The following is a 12,480-nucleotide window of genomic DNA, read 5'->3' as shown; positions in this document are numbered from 1 at the left end:
GTGCAGGAAATTACTACATGGAAAAGGCACATGGACTATCAGGAAGGCACACATGGTTGCTGCCCATGAGAAGCAAACTGCCAGTTATGTGTGTTACTCTTCAAAGAGAAGCAACAGTTGCTGCATCTGCCTCAAAGGGCTGCACAAAGCGTGCTCTGTTGAGCAGAACTCTCCTTTGCATTTCCAGCCACATCAGTTGATGACTGTGAACAATCTGAAAGCAAATCCTTCTTTACCCATGGGGAAGGGCAGAAAAGAAGGAAAAGTCCACTCAAAACCCCTACTACATCTTTCTCAAGTAGACAAAGACAATGCTATTATCACCTTGTGCACTGAAGTCCACGGTCACGTTCCTCTCACCCAAGCTTGACTCTGATACTTGCTGATCAGTACCAGTGACCTAAATGAAAATTGGTCATTGAAACAGCACATTAATCTGCAATTTACCACAACCAAGTATATAGTGCCGACAACCTTAAGAACACATCTGATAATGTGAAATAACTACTACCTAAAGCTGCTAATTCAGACTGAACGCTATTTAAAAATACAGTATTTTACACTGTCTTCATATTAAGAACAAATACAGGGTAAAGAAACATGCTTAAAGCAATTCTTACTTTTTCCAGAATCTACAAGCTGAATTCATTGTGAGTTCATAGGCAGCTGGGGCTGCAGGCCCACATTACAAAGCTTAACAGCTGCAATGTTTAAAACTAATGGTTTTATTACAAACAATCTGCATTTCCCATATTACACAGTTTTCCCACACTTTATCATCCTCAAATAGGATAGAGAAAAGCAGAAACTATAAAACCAAGCACAAGAGCAGTATTTTCCTTAGTTATTTGCTGAGATGTTAACACCTAAAGTATTTTTATGCCACACATCACCATTGCCACCAAGGGCGGACAATGCAGGATGCTCTCCAGCCCATCAGATTGCTGAAGAGAGATAATACTAGGACTCATCTTTTTTTTTTCCAGAAAGGTTGGATTTAAGTGGGTAACTTCCCTTCACTTTTGAGAATCATGTGAACACAGCAGAGAATCAGTCCTACTGGAAAGACTTGATCCACAAACACCTGAAATTTAGGAAATCTTTCCATTGATTTTAGCAGACTTTAGATTTCCTCTTATTGCCAACCTCACTGGATTTTTAGCAATTCTTTGGGATCATGATTGTTTAAAAAATGGTTCCAATAAATAGCTGGTAACAATACGTGAGAAACATGTAAGAAGTCAAAAGGAATGAGATTGATACCATCTTTAGCAGAAAACATCTTATCTGCTTCTGTCTCCAGGGCCACAATTACCTAGTGAAAGCTTATTATGGTTGCTGACACGACCTAGAAATAACCACCAGTCACCTCTGTGAATGACTTGGGAGTTCAATCTGTAACTGGCTGTCTAAAAAAACTGAACGTGACAGTATTACTCTGACGCTATTAAGGAAGAGCTTCCATTGCACATGGCAGCGTAGATTAATGCACATATATACACATACATATATTCAGAGCTTATTGTGCTAATTAATTTTCTTCTACATCTACCTATCCATAGCTTACTGGGATCAGGGAACTTCTGATACAAATTTGTTTTTTAAAAGTGAAGTCTAAGGGTCAACAAATACAACTGTAAACAAAGAAGAGTACCAGGCATACTTCAACACAGCAATAGTTTGATAAGAGGACTGGGAAGCAAAAGCAGTCATTCATGTTTTTAAACAATTTGCTTGGAAATTGGGAATTTCTTAAAGAATCTTTCTTTATGGAAGCAGAATATCACATCTGTGGTTAAAGAAAAAGAAAAAAAAAAAGTGGTGTCATTCAAGTTGCAGACCACTCCTGGGAACTAACTGTGGAACGGCTGCGAGCTAACAGGAAAAGTAAGAAACGTTCTCAAATGTTCTTTATTGCTGGAAAAAATCTTATCATCCTGTGGAAGAAATTGTATGTTTTGAGGGGGTTTGTTTCTTTTTAAAAATCGAGGAGTTCTTTTTAAATCTATGTGGTTTCATAAATTCTTAATCATTGACAGGAAAGTATCTGCTGAATATTTGTGCTGAAACAGTTTCTGACCACCTGCATTCTACCAGTCATCTGGCAGCTGTAGTGACATTGTCTGGTAACTATAAAAAGGCCTACGACCTGTGAAATGAGCTACATGCAAGGCTGAGTTTGGCTTAGTTTGGCAAAACTGTACTAGTGAAAAAGAACCATCTGTAGCTTCGATCTAGAAAATCTGAAACAACATTATTGCACAGCGTATAAAGCAAACCTAAGGCTTGTGAAAAAAGCTGGCTTAGCAATTCCTGAAATCAAAATATTGCAGCCCTCTCAAAAACCCCACTCTATTTTACAGGCAGAAGAAACACACACATTGTGCTTACATGCCTTAGTTCCCTATTACACAAACACCTCTAGATTACAACAGTTCAATCTTCATGACCCTTTTTTTTGCCCCCCCCTCTGCGTAGTTTGACAAAGGGAACAATTACAGCATGGACGGATTTCTTTTTGACCTGGGAGTAAGACAACTAAGCTCATGTGACACAAGCCACTGAGCAACTACCAGTACATCTTTTTGGAACACAGCTAGTACAGAGCACACTATGGACCTAAGGTGTATTCCAACACGGGTGGGAGACAAAACTATTTTACTTTGCAGTTAGGTGTTAGTACCGATAGTCCTTCAGCTCCCCTAGGGTAAGGATACATGTTTGAGGGAAATTACAGAGAGGAACTGTTCTCAGCACTCTCCTCCATGCAATGAGATCTGTATCAGTCTTTCACATCCTGTGGAATTTAGAGGGATGCACAAGCTCAGCCACCACCCATCACATCCCTTCACAGGCTCTACCTCAATCAGAGGTTCCTACAGAGGCTGAAAACTCTGCAGTGACATACCTAAAGACATGAGGCTGCATAAATAAGATAATAATCTTGGAGGTGACTTGCTACTATATGAATTAAAGGACACAGTCTCTCAGCTTAACTTCTGGATGCTTGCTCATATACTGCAGACTATACTCAATTCTAGTTTTCTCTACTTACAATTGCTGGAAATAAAAAGAAACCCAAACAATCAAAACCAAACCTCACTACCAAAACAACATGACAAATAGGTGGTACAAATTCACACACACAGAAATTGCTTCTTGAGACCAAATGGAAGACTGTGAATGCTCCCCCCTCTATAAAATCCACCACATACAGAAAAGCACTCATAATCTTTAAGATTTATCTCTTAAGTGCTTCTTTGATAGCTAGCATCCTTAACAGTGGGAAAACAAGAGACTTCAAGATTTTGTGCATGCAGAAGAAATCAGGGATATAATTTGAATTTTGATTTCTTCTACTTTTTTCAGTATTTAGCTGTATTTTGTAAAACATAAGCCACACACTTATCAATGTGTTAAGCATTCTGTTTTCTTCCTTTGTTCTTTCTCCCTTCAAAAGAATAATTGCTGAATATATTTCTATGTATTTGGAATCAGTTAACCCTCTTGCTTGGGAGAAGCAGAACCATGGTTTTAATTGTAGGAAGTAACATGAACAGTGTTTAGTTAGTCCAGAGTTTTGGTTCATATAGGAATGGCACATGCTTTCATACCCTAGGCTGTGCAGGAACCCGTAACAAAACCTCATTGACTTGCACATAATTGGACATAAAGCCAGTAAAGACAGTCACTAAGCTATCAGCAGGAAACAAGCCTGGGACACCTACAGGCTGGTAAATCTTATAAAGTTAGTGGTACAATTCACCCAGAACCCTGATCTGTTTGCTCTTGCCTTTTCTTTACCTTAGTTAACACTTTGCATAGAAAACCGTGTGAAAACCACTTTTTCCATAGTCATATAATGGGAATTCCTAATCAGTACAGATGATAACAGCATTTTTACTTAGCTGCAACCACTTAAATTAGCACTGATATTTGCTGACCATGAAATGTGTGAAATATTGACTCTAATTTGATGTAATTTTATAAAACTCTAAGGGCCTCAATTCACTTAAAAACAAACAAAAACAAACAAACCCTATTGCCTGATGATCAGTAAGTTTTTTCAATTATGACATTATTACCTAATGTCATAGCCTAGAAGCACTTCTAAATCTCTGCAATGATTTCCATTGCAAAGCCTGAAAATTTGACAAGATTTATCAATCTAGTTATTTCAGTTCCTATTATACTGTAGCTTAATGCCATGCTATATGGGAGCATTTGCATCACATAAGAATTTAAGACTCATTTTGTTCCTCTTGTAGACCTAAAACTGTCTTACACTTTGGCTCCACTCCTCCACTTACAGACTGACTGGGACACTGACTGCAAAAAAATACATTCAGGATTTTGTTGTCAAGAAAAGTAAATGGCTACAAAGTCACTGTGCAGGCTTCAGCAAGTATTGCCAAAATACTACACTTCAGCACCTGTTGTTCTCTTGCCCCTACAAGCTTCTGAACCAGCAACCATCAGGCATATATAAACTACCCCTGGTAAGAAACTATATAATTATCAGCATTTAGAAATTAAAAATCAGCAGTAATTTTCACTTGTGATTAGGACAAACGCTTCTGGAGCCCCGGTGGCCGGAGATGAATAGGTAAGGCACTGACATCCCAGATGCCAAAAAACAACAGCGAGTACATGTACTCAGTAAAATTCACGCTCTTCCTGCAAGAGCATGACTTTGCTATTATATCTTGTCTTGTTAAACTGTATTTTTGTTACCTGCTGGTGCTGTTGTGCTGCTGGAGGTTGATGCTCATGCAAAGTATAATTCCCAAGTACAAGAATGCTCAAAGTGATTTTCTGCTTAAGCATAGACACTTTTCTAAACCTTACTTCATACCACAAATGAATTCTTATCACAGTTATGATCCTTCAGTTCCCCCAGACAAGGTATAATTCATATTGCTTTTGCCAATTTTTTTCTTTTAATAACTGAAAGAACTTGGCTCCTTCAGGGCTTGCAGGTTCCTCTGAGTTACTGCAAAGGAAGAAGGATGGAACTTGTCTAAAAAAGTTTTTAGGAAACAGACGGCCTCGAAAACTCCAATTTTGCTGTTCAGAAAAGAATTTCACTCCCAAGGAGTTTATACCAATTAACTGCCTTACAGCCAAACAAATCAAAGTACTGCAGTGTTTGGCCTGTTTATTGCGGTGGTCAGTGGAGGGTATGATACAAGCAAGGACTTGTCAGTCCCAGAAGCTGCAAAGTTGGGCACATCTTGGAGGTCTTTAATTGCATTTTTGCCAGGGACTGTGCACCTCAACATTCTTTTTTTTTTTCCCCTCAGACACCTGTCTTAATTACCTTAATAACATTATTGAGTATAACAGTAAAAAGCACACAGTTCCTTCTTTTTTGTTTCCCTTTCCCCCAGCACAAACAAAATCCCTAGCAAGCTTCTCAATTTCATATTTTGGGGAAATGCAAAGTACTCTTGTCTGCAATTTGGGTGCAATTTGGCAACCTGAACACACACTTGCACAGTGCTCTATTACCAGCTGATAAGCATTATCTAGAATGTTTGACTCCTTGAGTTTTTATTGATGCCTGTGAAAAATTAGTTTCTAAAAGCAATATAAGTATTTTGCTATTAGTGACAGCTGACTCAATTATCCCAAGTCAGGCAAAACTTTGCTCAAATTCGCTTTAGCTGAACGTGTGGCTAAGTTGTAATTCTAGTTTCAGTTCAGTTGACACCATAGTAAAAAATAAGACAAAAAAGTGTAATGTAAATACTTGAAGCATCCTGTGTCCTTGCTCAAAGTTCAGAATCAAGGTGTTATATGCTCTCAGGAGTAACTTTCTGCCACAGACAGCAGAAGCTATTAAGAATTGTAAGAGGCAAAAGCATAAGCAGTAGATACAGAATTACTAGTTGCTATTTCATAAGAAGAACACATCCTTATGCTTTTATCATTCAAACCTTCACCATGTATGTTTTCTTATCAGGGAATGTAACACTGAAGCAGGAATCGGTTTCCAGGACTTTGGTGCCTGATAGAGGCCTCCTTATGGAGGCTTACAACTACTAAAGCACACATTTGGCACCGAGTTCATGGCACCCTGTCAAGACTAGAGCATACCATTAATAAGAACCTAAACTATTATCAGATGCTCCCAGTCCTTTTCCAGAATAGGATGTGAAAGCTGACATAAGCGGGGCACTGCAAATGTGTATTTTTAACTTTGTTAGTCTGAGATTATTTAGAGATTTTTGTTCAGAACTTTCAAGTACATGTCCTATCTATACTTAGCATTTAAAACAGGAATTTGTCATTATCTTGGCTCAGATCACATGCAGAGCAAAACCAAATGTCCCATGAGCTCTATGCTATATACACACATACCCAAACGTACAGAAATTGTTAGCATTACATGTCACAAGACACACAGTTGTTTTTTTCTTTATTAAACCTACACTGTTGTACTGGGCTCCAACCAGCAGTAGTATATTAAATTGAGGCAAATCCACTGTCATCAGCAGTTGAAATAAAAAATATTTTACATTTGGAGGTGTTTTTAAGAAAATAAACCTGCTTCCTAATCAAGATTTCTTATTCCTTGTGGAAATTTAGAAGTGTAATCTCATTTTAAAATACCATTATCCTTTTCAAGTAAGGAAAACCACTGCGCTTCAGTGGTGCCAATCCAGTCTTCTAAGTTTCTGACTGTTCAATATCACATAACAAACAGATTCAGCTGAAATATTACTATTCATTAAGATTTGCCCAAACATGCACAAGACCATAAGGGGAATACACATTCAGTAAAATTTGTTAATTAAACCCTTTCAAAAAGAATGGTGTGAAAAATGTGCTTAAAGAACATAACAATATTCTAATGTTTGTTCTCCCAAAGTACAATTAACTCCTACATTATCTCAGATCTCAAATTTATGTAAAATTGCTTTGGATCATGAAAATGTGAAGACTATGTAAAGAATTTCCTTTGGCTTTCCTTACCTGACTGGCAGGTGTCTCTCCAATCACTGCCTCATAAGGGGGGGGCAGCTCAGCTGGATACATCATTCCTGGGCTGTTAATGGTTACTGCATATAAAGCACTGAATGGGGAATGAGGGAAATCCAAATGGAGACCTCTGTTTAAAAACAGAAACCAGCAAGGTTAATAATTAAGAAATGGCATTGGATTTATTTGGTGAACTACCACCTACAGCAGTGATGTGGTGATCTCTGAATTCAAAGCCAATATACCACAAATAATAACACTGAAGAAATTTAACAGATAATCAAAATGAAGCCCTCATTCACAGGGCTTCATTCAAAAATCTGTAGCCTTAAAAATTCTATTTCATTTTGGATACCAGCTGTTTCCATCAGCCCGTTTTGCAGTCCTTCAAGTCCTTCACTACTCCACATTAATACACATTAACGCCAATGATTTCCTTAGAAAATTAAATCACGTATTCAACTTCAGGTGTATAACATTAACAGCTGCGACAGGATCTCTGATCAAAGCTGATCTCTGCTTTAAGTTCAGATATTGTTATCTTTGTCTTTGCTAAGTTCACTCCCTTCTCTATTACAGTGGTGCCTCAACACAAATATTTCCAGGTACATCCTAGTAAGTTTCAAAAAAATGTATGTAAAAAATGTATGTAATCTCTCTGGAAAAGAAGCACTTAGTCTAAGTGAAGGATTTACTTGGCTTCATGTTCTTTGAAACGGCTTCACATTCTGCATCTCAGAACTATGCAATGACTGTAACTACAGGGAAAAAACAATCACCTCTGTGCCTCTATCACTGGTGTGCAGGTATATTCTGGTGGGTAGTAGGGTGGCGGTGGAATTGGCGGTATGAACTCATCAAAATCCAAGGTTTGATGCAAGATAGTTCCATGCGGAGTCATACAGTCAGGATGGGTAGAATGTGGCCTCTGTGGCAGAAACTGAAAATGAACAGGTCGAGTTCCTTCAGATAGTAGAAACATCAACACCAATAATAAAAAATTTAATAAAAGGTCAGTATTAGCAACCCTGACCAATATCCAGTATCATTAATATCCATACTGAAATGAAACAAACACTTCTGGAAGCGTAAGAATACTTGAGATCAATGAGAAGTGTGAATCAAATTGCCAAAATACAACTCAAGGTTTTACTAAAGATACAGAGAGGCTTGTGCCTCAAAGTCAGGCACTCTCAGGATGCAGAGCGTAGCCATTTAAAATTAAATAGCTTTTCAAGAAATATTTCTACCTTATAATGTAATTTTATTACAGCAGTAATCGGCTACATTTTAATAACTGAGTAACTGATGAACAAAAGATACATCTAAAGTAACTACTCACATGCTTTTGTTTCCAACCTGAGATGCCTTGTGCTTATAGAGAAAAAAAAAAAGCCCCCTCAAAACCCCCAAATAAACGAAAGCAGAAACAAGCTACTGCATATTCTCTAAATTTTGAACAGGACCACTACAAATATTCCACCTATTTTTCACTTCTAAACAAGAGGCCATTTATAACTATTCTTTATTATTATTGTAACATAAAATAATAGCCATTTGTGGTTTGGTGATATCGACATTGCAAACTTAAATGAGATATAAAGGTTTTAAATACAGGTATGAAAGTAAGAAAGCAATTTACTCCATAGAAACATCTCAAAATGAAAAAGAAAATATGCTGAATAATAAAAGTAATACTGAGAACTGCTGTCAACATTTGTGACAGGAACCTAACCTATCACAGCTTCTAGCATAGCAGTGATATCAAAAACAGTGATATAAAAAAAATCATTCTTACACTTCAGTATCAGAAACACTCAGATTAACAACTTTTCTAGCAAAGGTTTAAACTACTTCAAGATGGACCATTCTGCAGAACACACGGAACCCCACCACCTTGACCTGGCTTTATATAGTCCCCATGGATAAAAGAGGATCAAAAACCTAAAACCACAGAAGAATTATTTCTTCTCTAGACAAGTTTCTGGTGTCATATTGCTTTTCTTGGATCAGTAGATGATTTGGTTTTAGCTTCTGCCTTTTAAAACAGATGTGCTAAGAAAATCTGCTGAAGGCACATTTGGTTTTTTACACTCGAAAAAGATATGTCTTTGTGCTGTTGTCTCATTACATTATCGTTTGGTTAAATCCATGATAAAGATTCAAGAAGCAGTGAAAGGGAAAATGCTTATGCTTAGCAGATCCAGCAGATATAAAGTAAATTACCTTTATTTTCAATATGACAGTTTAATATTTTTTCACTTTTTCAAATTTAACTTGGTGCAGTTATGCTGAATTTACATTGCCATAGAAATTATATTGGTCTTAGGTATTTAAAAAGTTGAGTGACATCTTAATTCTATGAAACTCATTCTATGTATGTTGTTTCAAAGATCAAAGCTGTAATAATGCAACACAACAGAAGGTAAGGAGGACCAATTTCAATTGTTTGTGAAAATCGCTCGCTAGAGATGCTTTCACAAGTAACTATTAAACAAAGAACCCCTTCTGCATAGATCTGCAGAGTTGGGCTTGTTCAGCCTGGAGAAGGCTCAGGGAAGATCTTATAACAGTCTTCCAATACCTAAAGGGGCCTACAAGAAATCTGGAGAGGGACTTTTTACAAGGGCATGTAGTGATAAGACAAGGGGGAATGGTTTTAAACTGAACAAGGGTAGATTTAGATTACACATCAGGAAAAAAATCTTTATTATGAGGGTGGTGAGGCGCTGGCACAGGTTGCCCAGAGAAGGTGTGGCTGCCCCATTCCTGGAAGTGTTTAAGGCCAGGTTGGACAGGGCTTTGAGCAGCCTGGTCTAGTGGAAAGGGTCCCTTGCTCATGGCAGGGGGTTGGAACTGAATGCGCTTTAAGTTCCCTTCCAATCCAAACCATTCTATGATAACATGCGATATCATTGTATCTTACAGATAACCAATGAGCCACTGTAATTTACTGATGGCACAGGTATAAAAGACATGATATATACATGATTTACTTTTTGTTACATAAAATGTCTGATGCTGTTAAGGACACTCTTTCATGCGAGATATGATGCTGTTAACCTGAGTGCTGTCAGACGTTTCTATAGGTTTGTCTTATAGAATAAAACTACATTTTTGCAGTCATTTTTTCTAACCTCGCCTCATCTTTCAACAACCATTTTCCAAACTGTAACATTACATTAACTGGCAAACACCAAACCTCTACGCTAAGCAACCATCAGCCTGCTACCATCCCAAATACGTTGAAGAATCTTTTAGGAAAAAAGGAAGAAAGACAAACTTCAACTTTATAGTGACCTAGAAACTGTCTAAAAAATTATCACAATGAAGACAAATATCTGTATGCTCTAGCTCACATTTTGTACCCTACTTGATTCCAGCAAACTCAAGATTACACTCATTTCCTAGTAGAATTGATAATTTGGGTCAATTTACTGCCTGGAAATGAAACCATTTTCTTTTACAACTTTCTTTCCCTTCTCCCAGACTATATCCATGTACTGACATGCAATGCAAGCTTTGGTTTGCACCAGAGAACATGCACCTCCATCTCTTCAGTTCTTGAGTTTTGTGGAGCTTGTTTCATTCAGCCATATAGAGGAAGCAACACTCAACGCTCCTCAGAGGGCAGCAATTAAACCCATAACACTTTTACAGTGAGTGAACTATCAGTGTACATTTTGTGGGGTGTAACAGAAGGAAAAGGTATTACACAGGCTAGAATACAAGAGGTCAAGAGGGAAAAGACCTGATACTTAGATGCATTTCAGTTTAACAGCAGTATTACTTACATCCCTTTTAAGAGCCTTAACTATGAATACAAATAATGGCAATGAACTCTGTGTGACCAATGCTGAAAACGAGTGGCAAAACAGACATGAAACATGTACATGTTTATAAACAACATGTTTACCTGTGTGATATCATCCTGCTGGAAGGCACAGAAATTAAAGTGAAAAGGCTGTAAGAGGAAGACTAGTAGGAAATTAAACAATAGCAAATATAAGGGATTATCACAAAGAACAGACATCCTTGATAAAACAGTTGGAAAGCTACCAAGTGGGAGTTAAACCACAGCTTATTCCACACTACCCTATCTACTAATCTCTAATACGCTGCAAAAGTTAATTCTTCCTATAGTAAAATGTATTTTAAAAATCTTTAAGGGTTACTCCCAAATGGTGAAAGCTGGCATGGGCTCAGCAAAGACTTAATACAAAGGCCATAGGTAGGAAAAAGCAAACAGCTCACAAACCTGGACTAGGTGGAGGAGCACTGACGTATGCTTTCGCAAGGAAACATATATTTTTGGTACTTAAAGGCAGTTGTTACTAAACAATCAGTTTCAAAAAGCTGATGGCAAATAGGATAGGCAACAACAATAACTCCTGAAGTGAAAATGGAGGTGACCTGTTTGGTTTCAAGTATAAACAAGATGAAGTTGTATTCAAGGTCATTCTGGAACAACTCACAAAGCAGGTCTCCTGCTTTAATAGAAAATGGCTGCAGATGAGGATAAACAGCAAAAAGCACCACTGGTAAACACTGTAAATAGCCAACAGTGTTGAAAGTCTGCATAACTTTATAGCTATCAATAGATATTCTGAATATATTTACAAAATGTAAATAGAGATCCCCTGGCTTTGGAAATCCCAAATACTCAAATGTTTCAGTTGACCACCTGGAGCTGTTGGATGCTGGGAGCTTTCACAAATCTAACAGGCAATGAAAGACAGATCTAGAATTCATGCTCTTCTTCTAGGAAATAGTCAACTTTATGTTGAAGCTTGGCATTTAAACATGCAGGTTTTTTCTCATCCTTGGACTAAAGGATGCTTGTCTTCTTGTCATCTGTGGAATGTACCTCATAGGCATTATACATAGATGACTGCATGTGATAAATGGGCTGCTACATAGAGCACACATTGCACACAAAATGTTGTATGTTTTAATTAGACACACCTAACTTGACAGCATTTAACAGCCTGATTCAAACAGCCCTCATCTTTATTTCATACTGAGGACTACTCAATTTGTTACTTGGTTTGCAGTTATGGGGGAAGAATAAAACATGCTATCTGGTTGCAGCAGGGTGAACAAGAAAGCTGTAAAATGCTGCAGTTTTGTACCTACTTCTTGGACCTGAAATTAATACAGAAGTTAGCCATGGCATCACAAGCAAGTTGTTCACTGAAGTGACCAGAATGATTGCAGTTTACTATTTATGTTCTGAATATTTTAAGTATATTCAAATAAAAGCTGACAGAGAAGTCTCCAGGAACTGAAGAAACAGCAAATAAGAATTATAACTCCCTAATGAAACACCTACCCAATATAATACAAGGTGCTAAGTCCTTCTTCCTAGCATCTGTAAGTCATTTATAAAGCACTGCTAATTCCTGGGAATGGGAAATAAAAACTTTCAATTGCATACAGTTAAATAACTGCCATGTTATCTATAGTAAAATCTCTTCAATATACTTGGGTCTGTAA

At 37.5% G+C, this 12,480-nt stretch overlaps 1 protein-coding gene across 2 annotated transcripts in view; it reads right to left on the bottom strand.

Moving 5' to 3' along the window:
- The window catches only part of ENTREP2 (endosomal transmembrane epsin interactor 2), a 109,262-nt gene that overhangs the window by 9,964 nt on the left and 86,818 nt on the right, over positions 1 to 12,480 (bottom strand). Inside the window, exons 6-9 of one of the 2 annotated variants that reach the window (XM_057398981.1) lie at positions 10,901 to 10,918; positions 7,764 to 7,924; positions 6,979 to 7,114; positions 325 to 400 (exon numbers count right to left, since the gene is read on the bottom strand). In XM_057398981.1, the coding sequence (XP_057254964.1) occupies positions 325 to 400; positions 6,979 to 7,114; positions 7,764 to 7,924; positions 10,901 to 10,918 (391 nt within the window). The remainder of the gene's footprint in view (positions 1 to 324; positions 401 to 6,978; positions 7,115 to 7,763; positions 7,925 to 10,900; positions 10,919 to 12,480) is intronic. The other variant, XM_057398989.1, reaches the window with a different exon arrangement.

This window comes from Pezoporus wallicus, unplaced genomic scaffold (genome assembly GCF_028554395.1).
Source record: "Pezoporus wallicus isolate ANWC-B61680 ecotype Strahan unplaced genomic scaffold, APGP_CSIRO_Pwel_v1 contig_3952, whole genome shotgun sequence".
NCBI lineage: Eukaryota > Metazoa > Chordata > Aves > Psittaciformes > Psittacidae > Pezoporus > Pezoporus wallicus.
The sequence above is the reverse complement of the archived record's forward strand: the minus strand, read 5'-3'. Positions and strand labels throughout refer to the sequence as shown.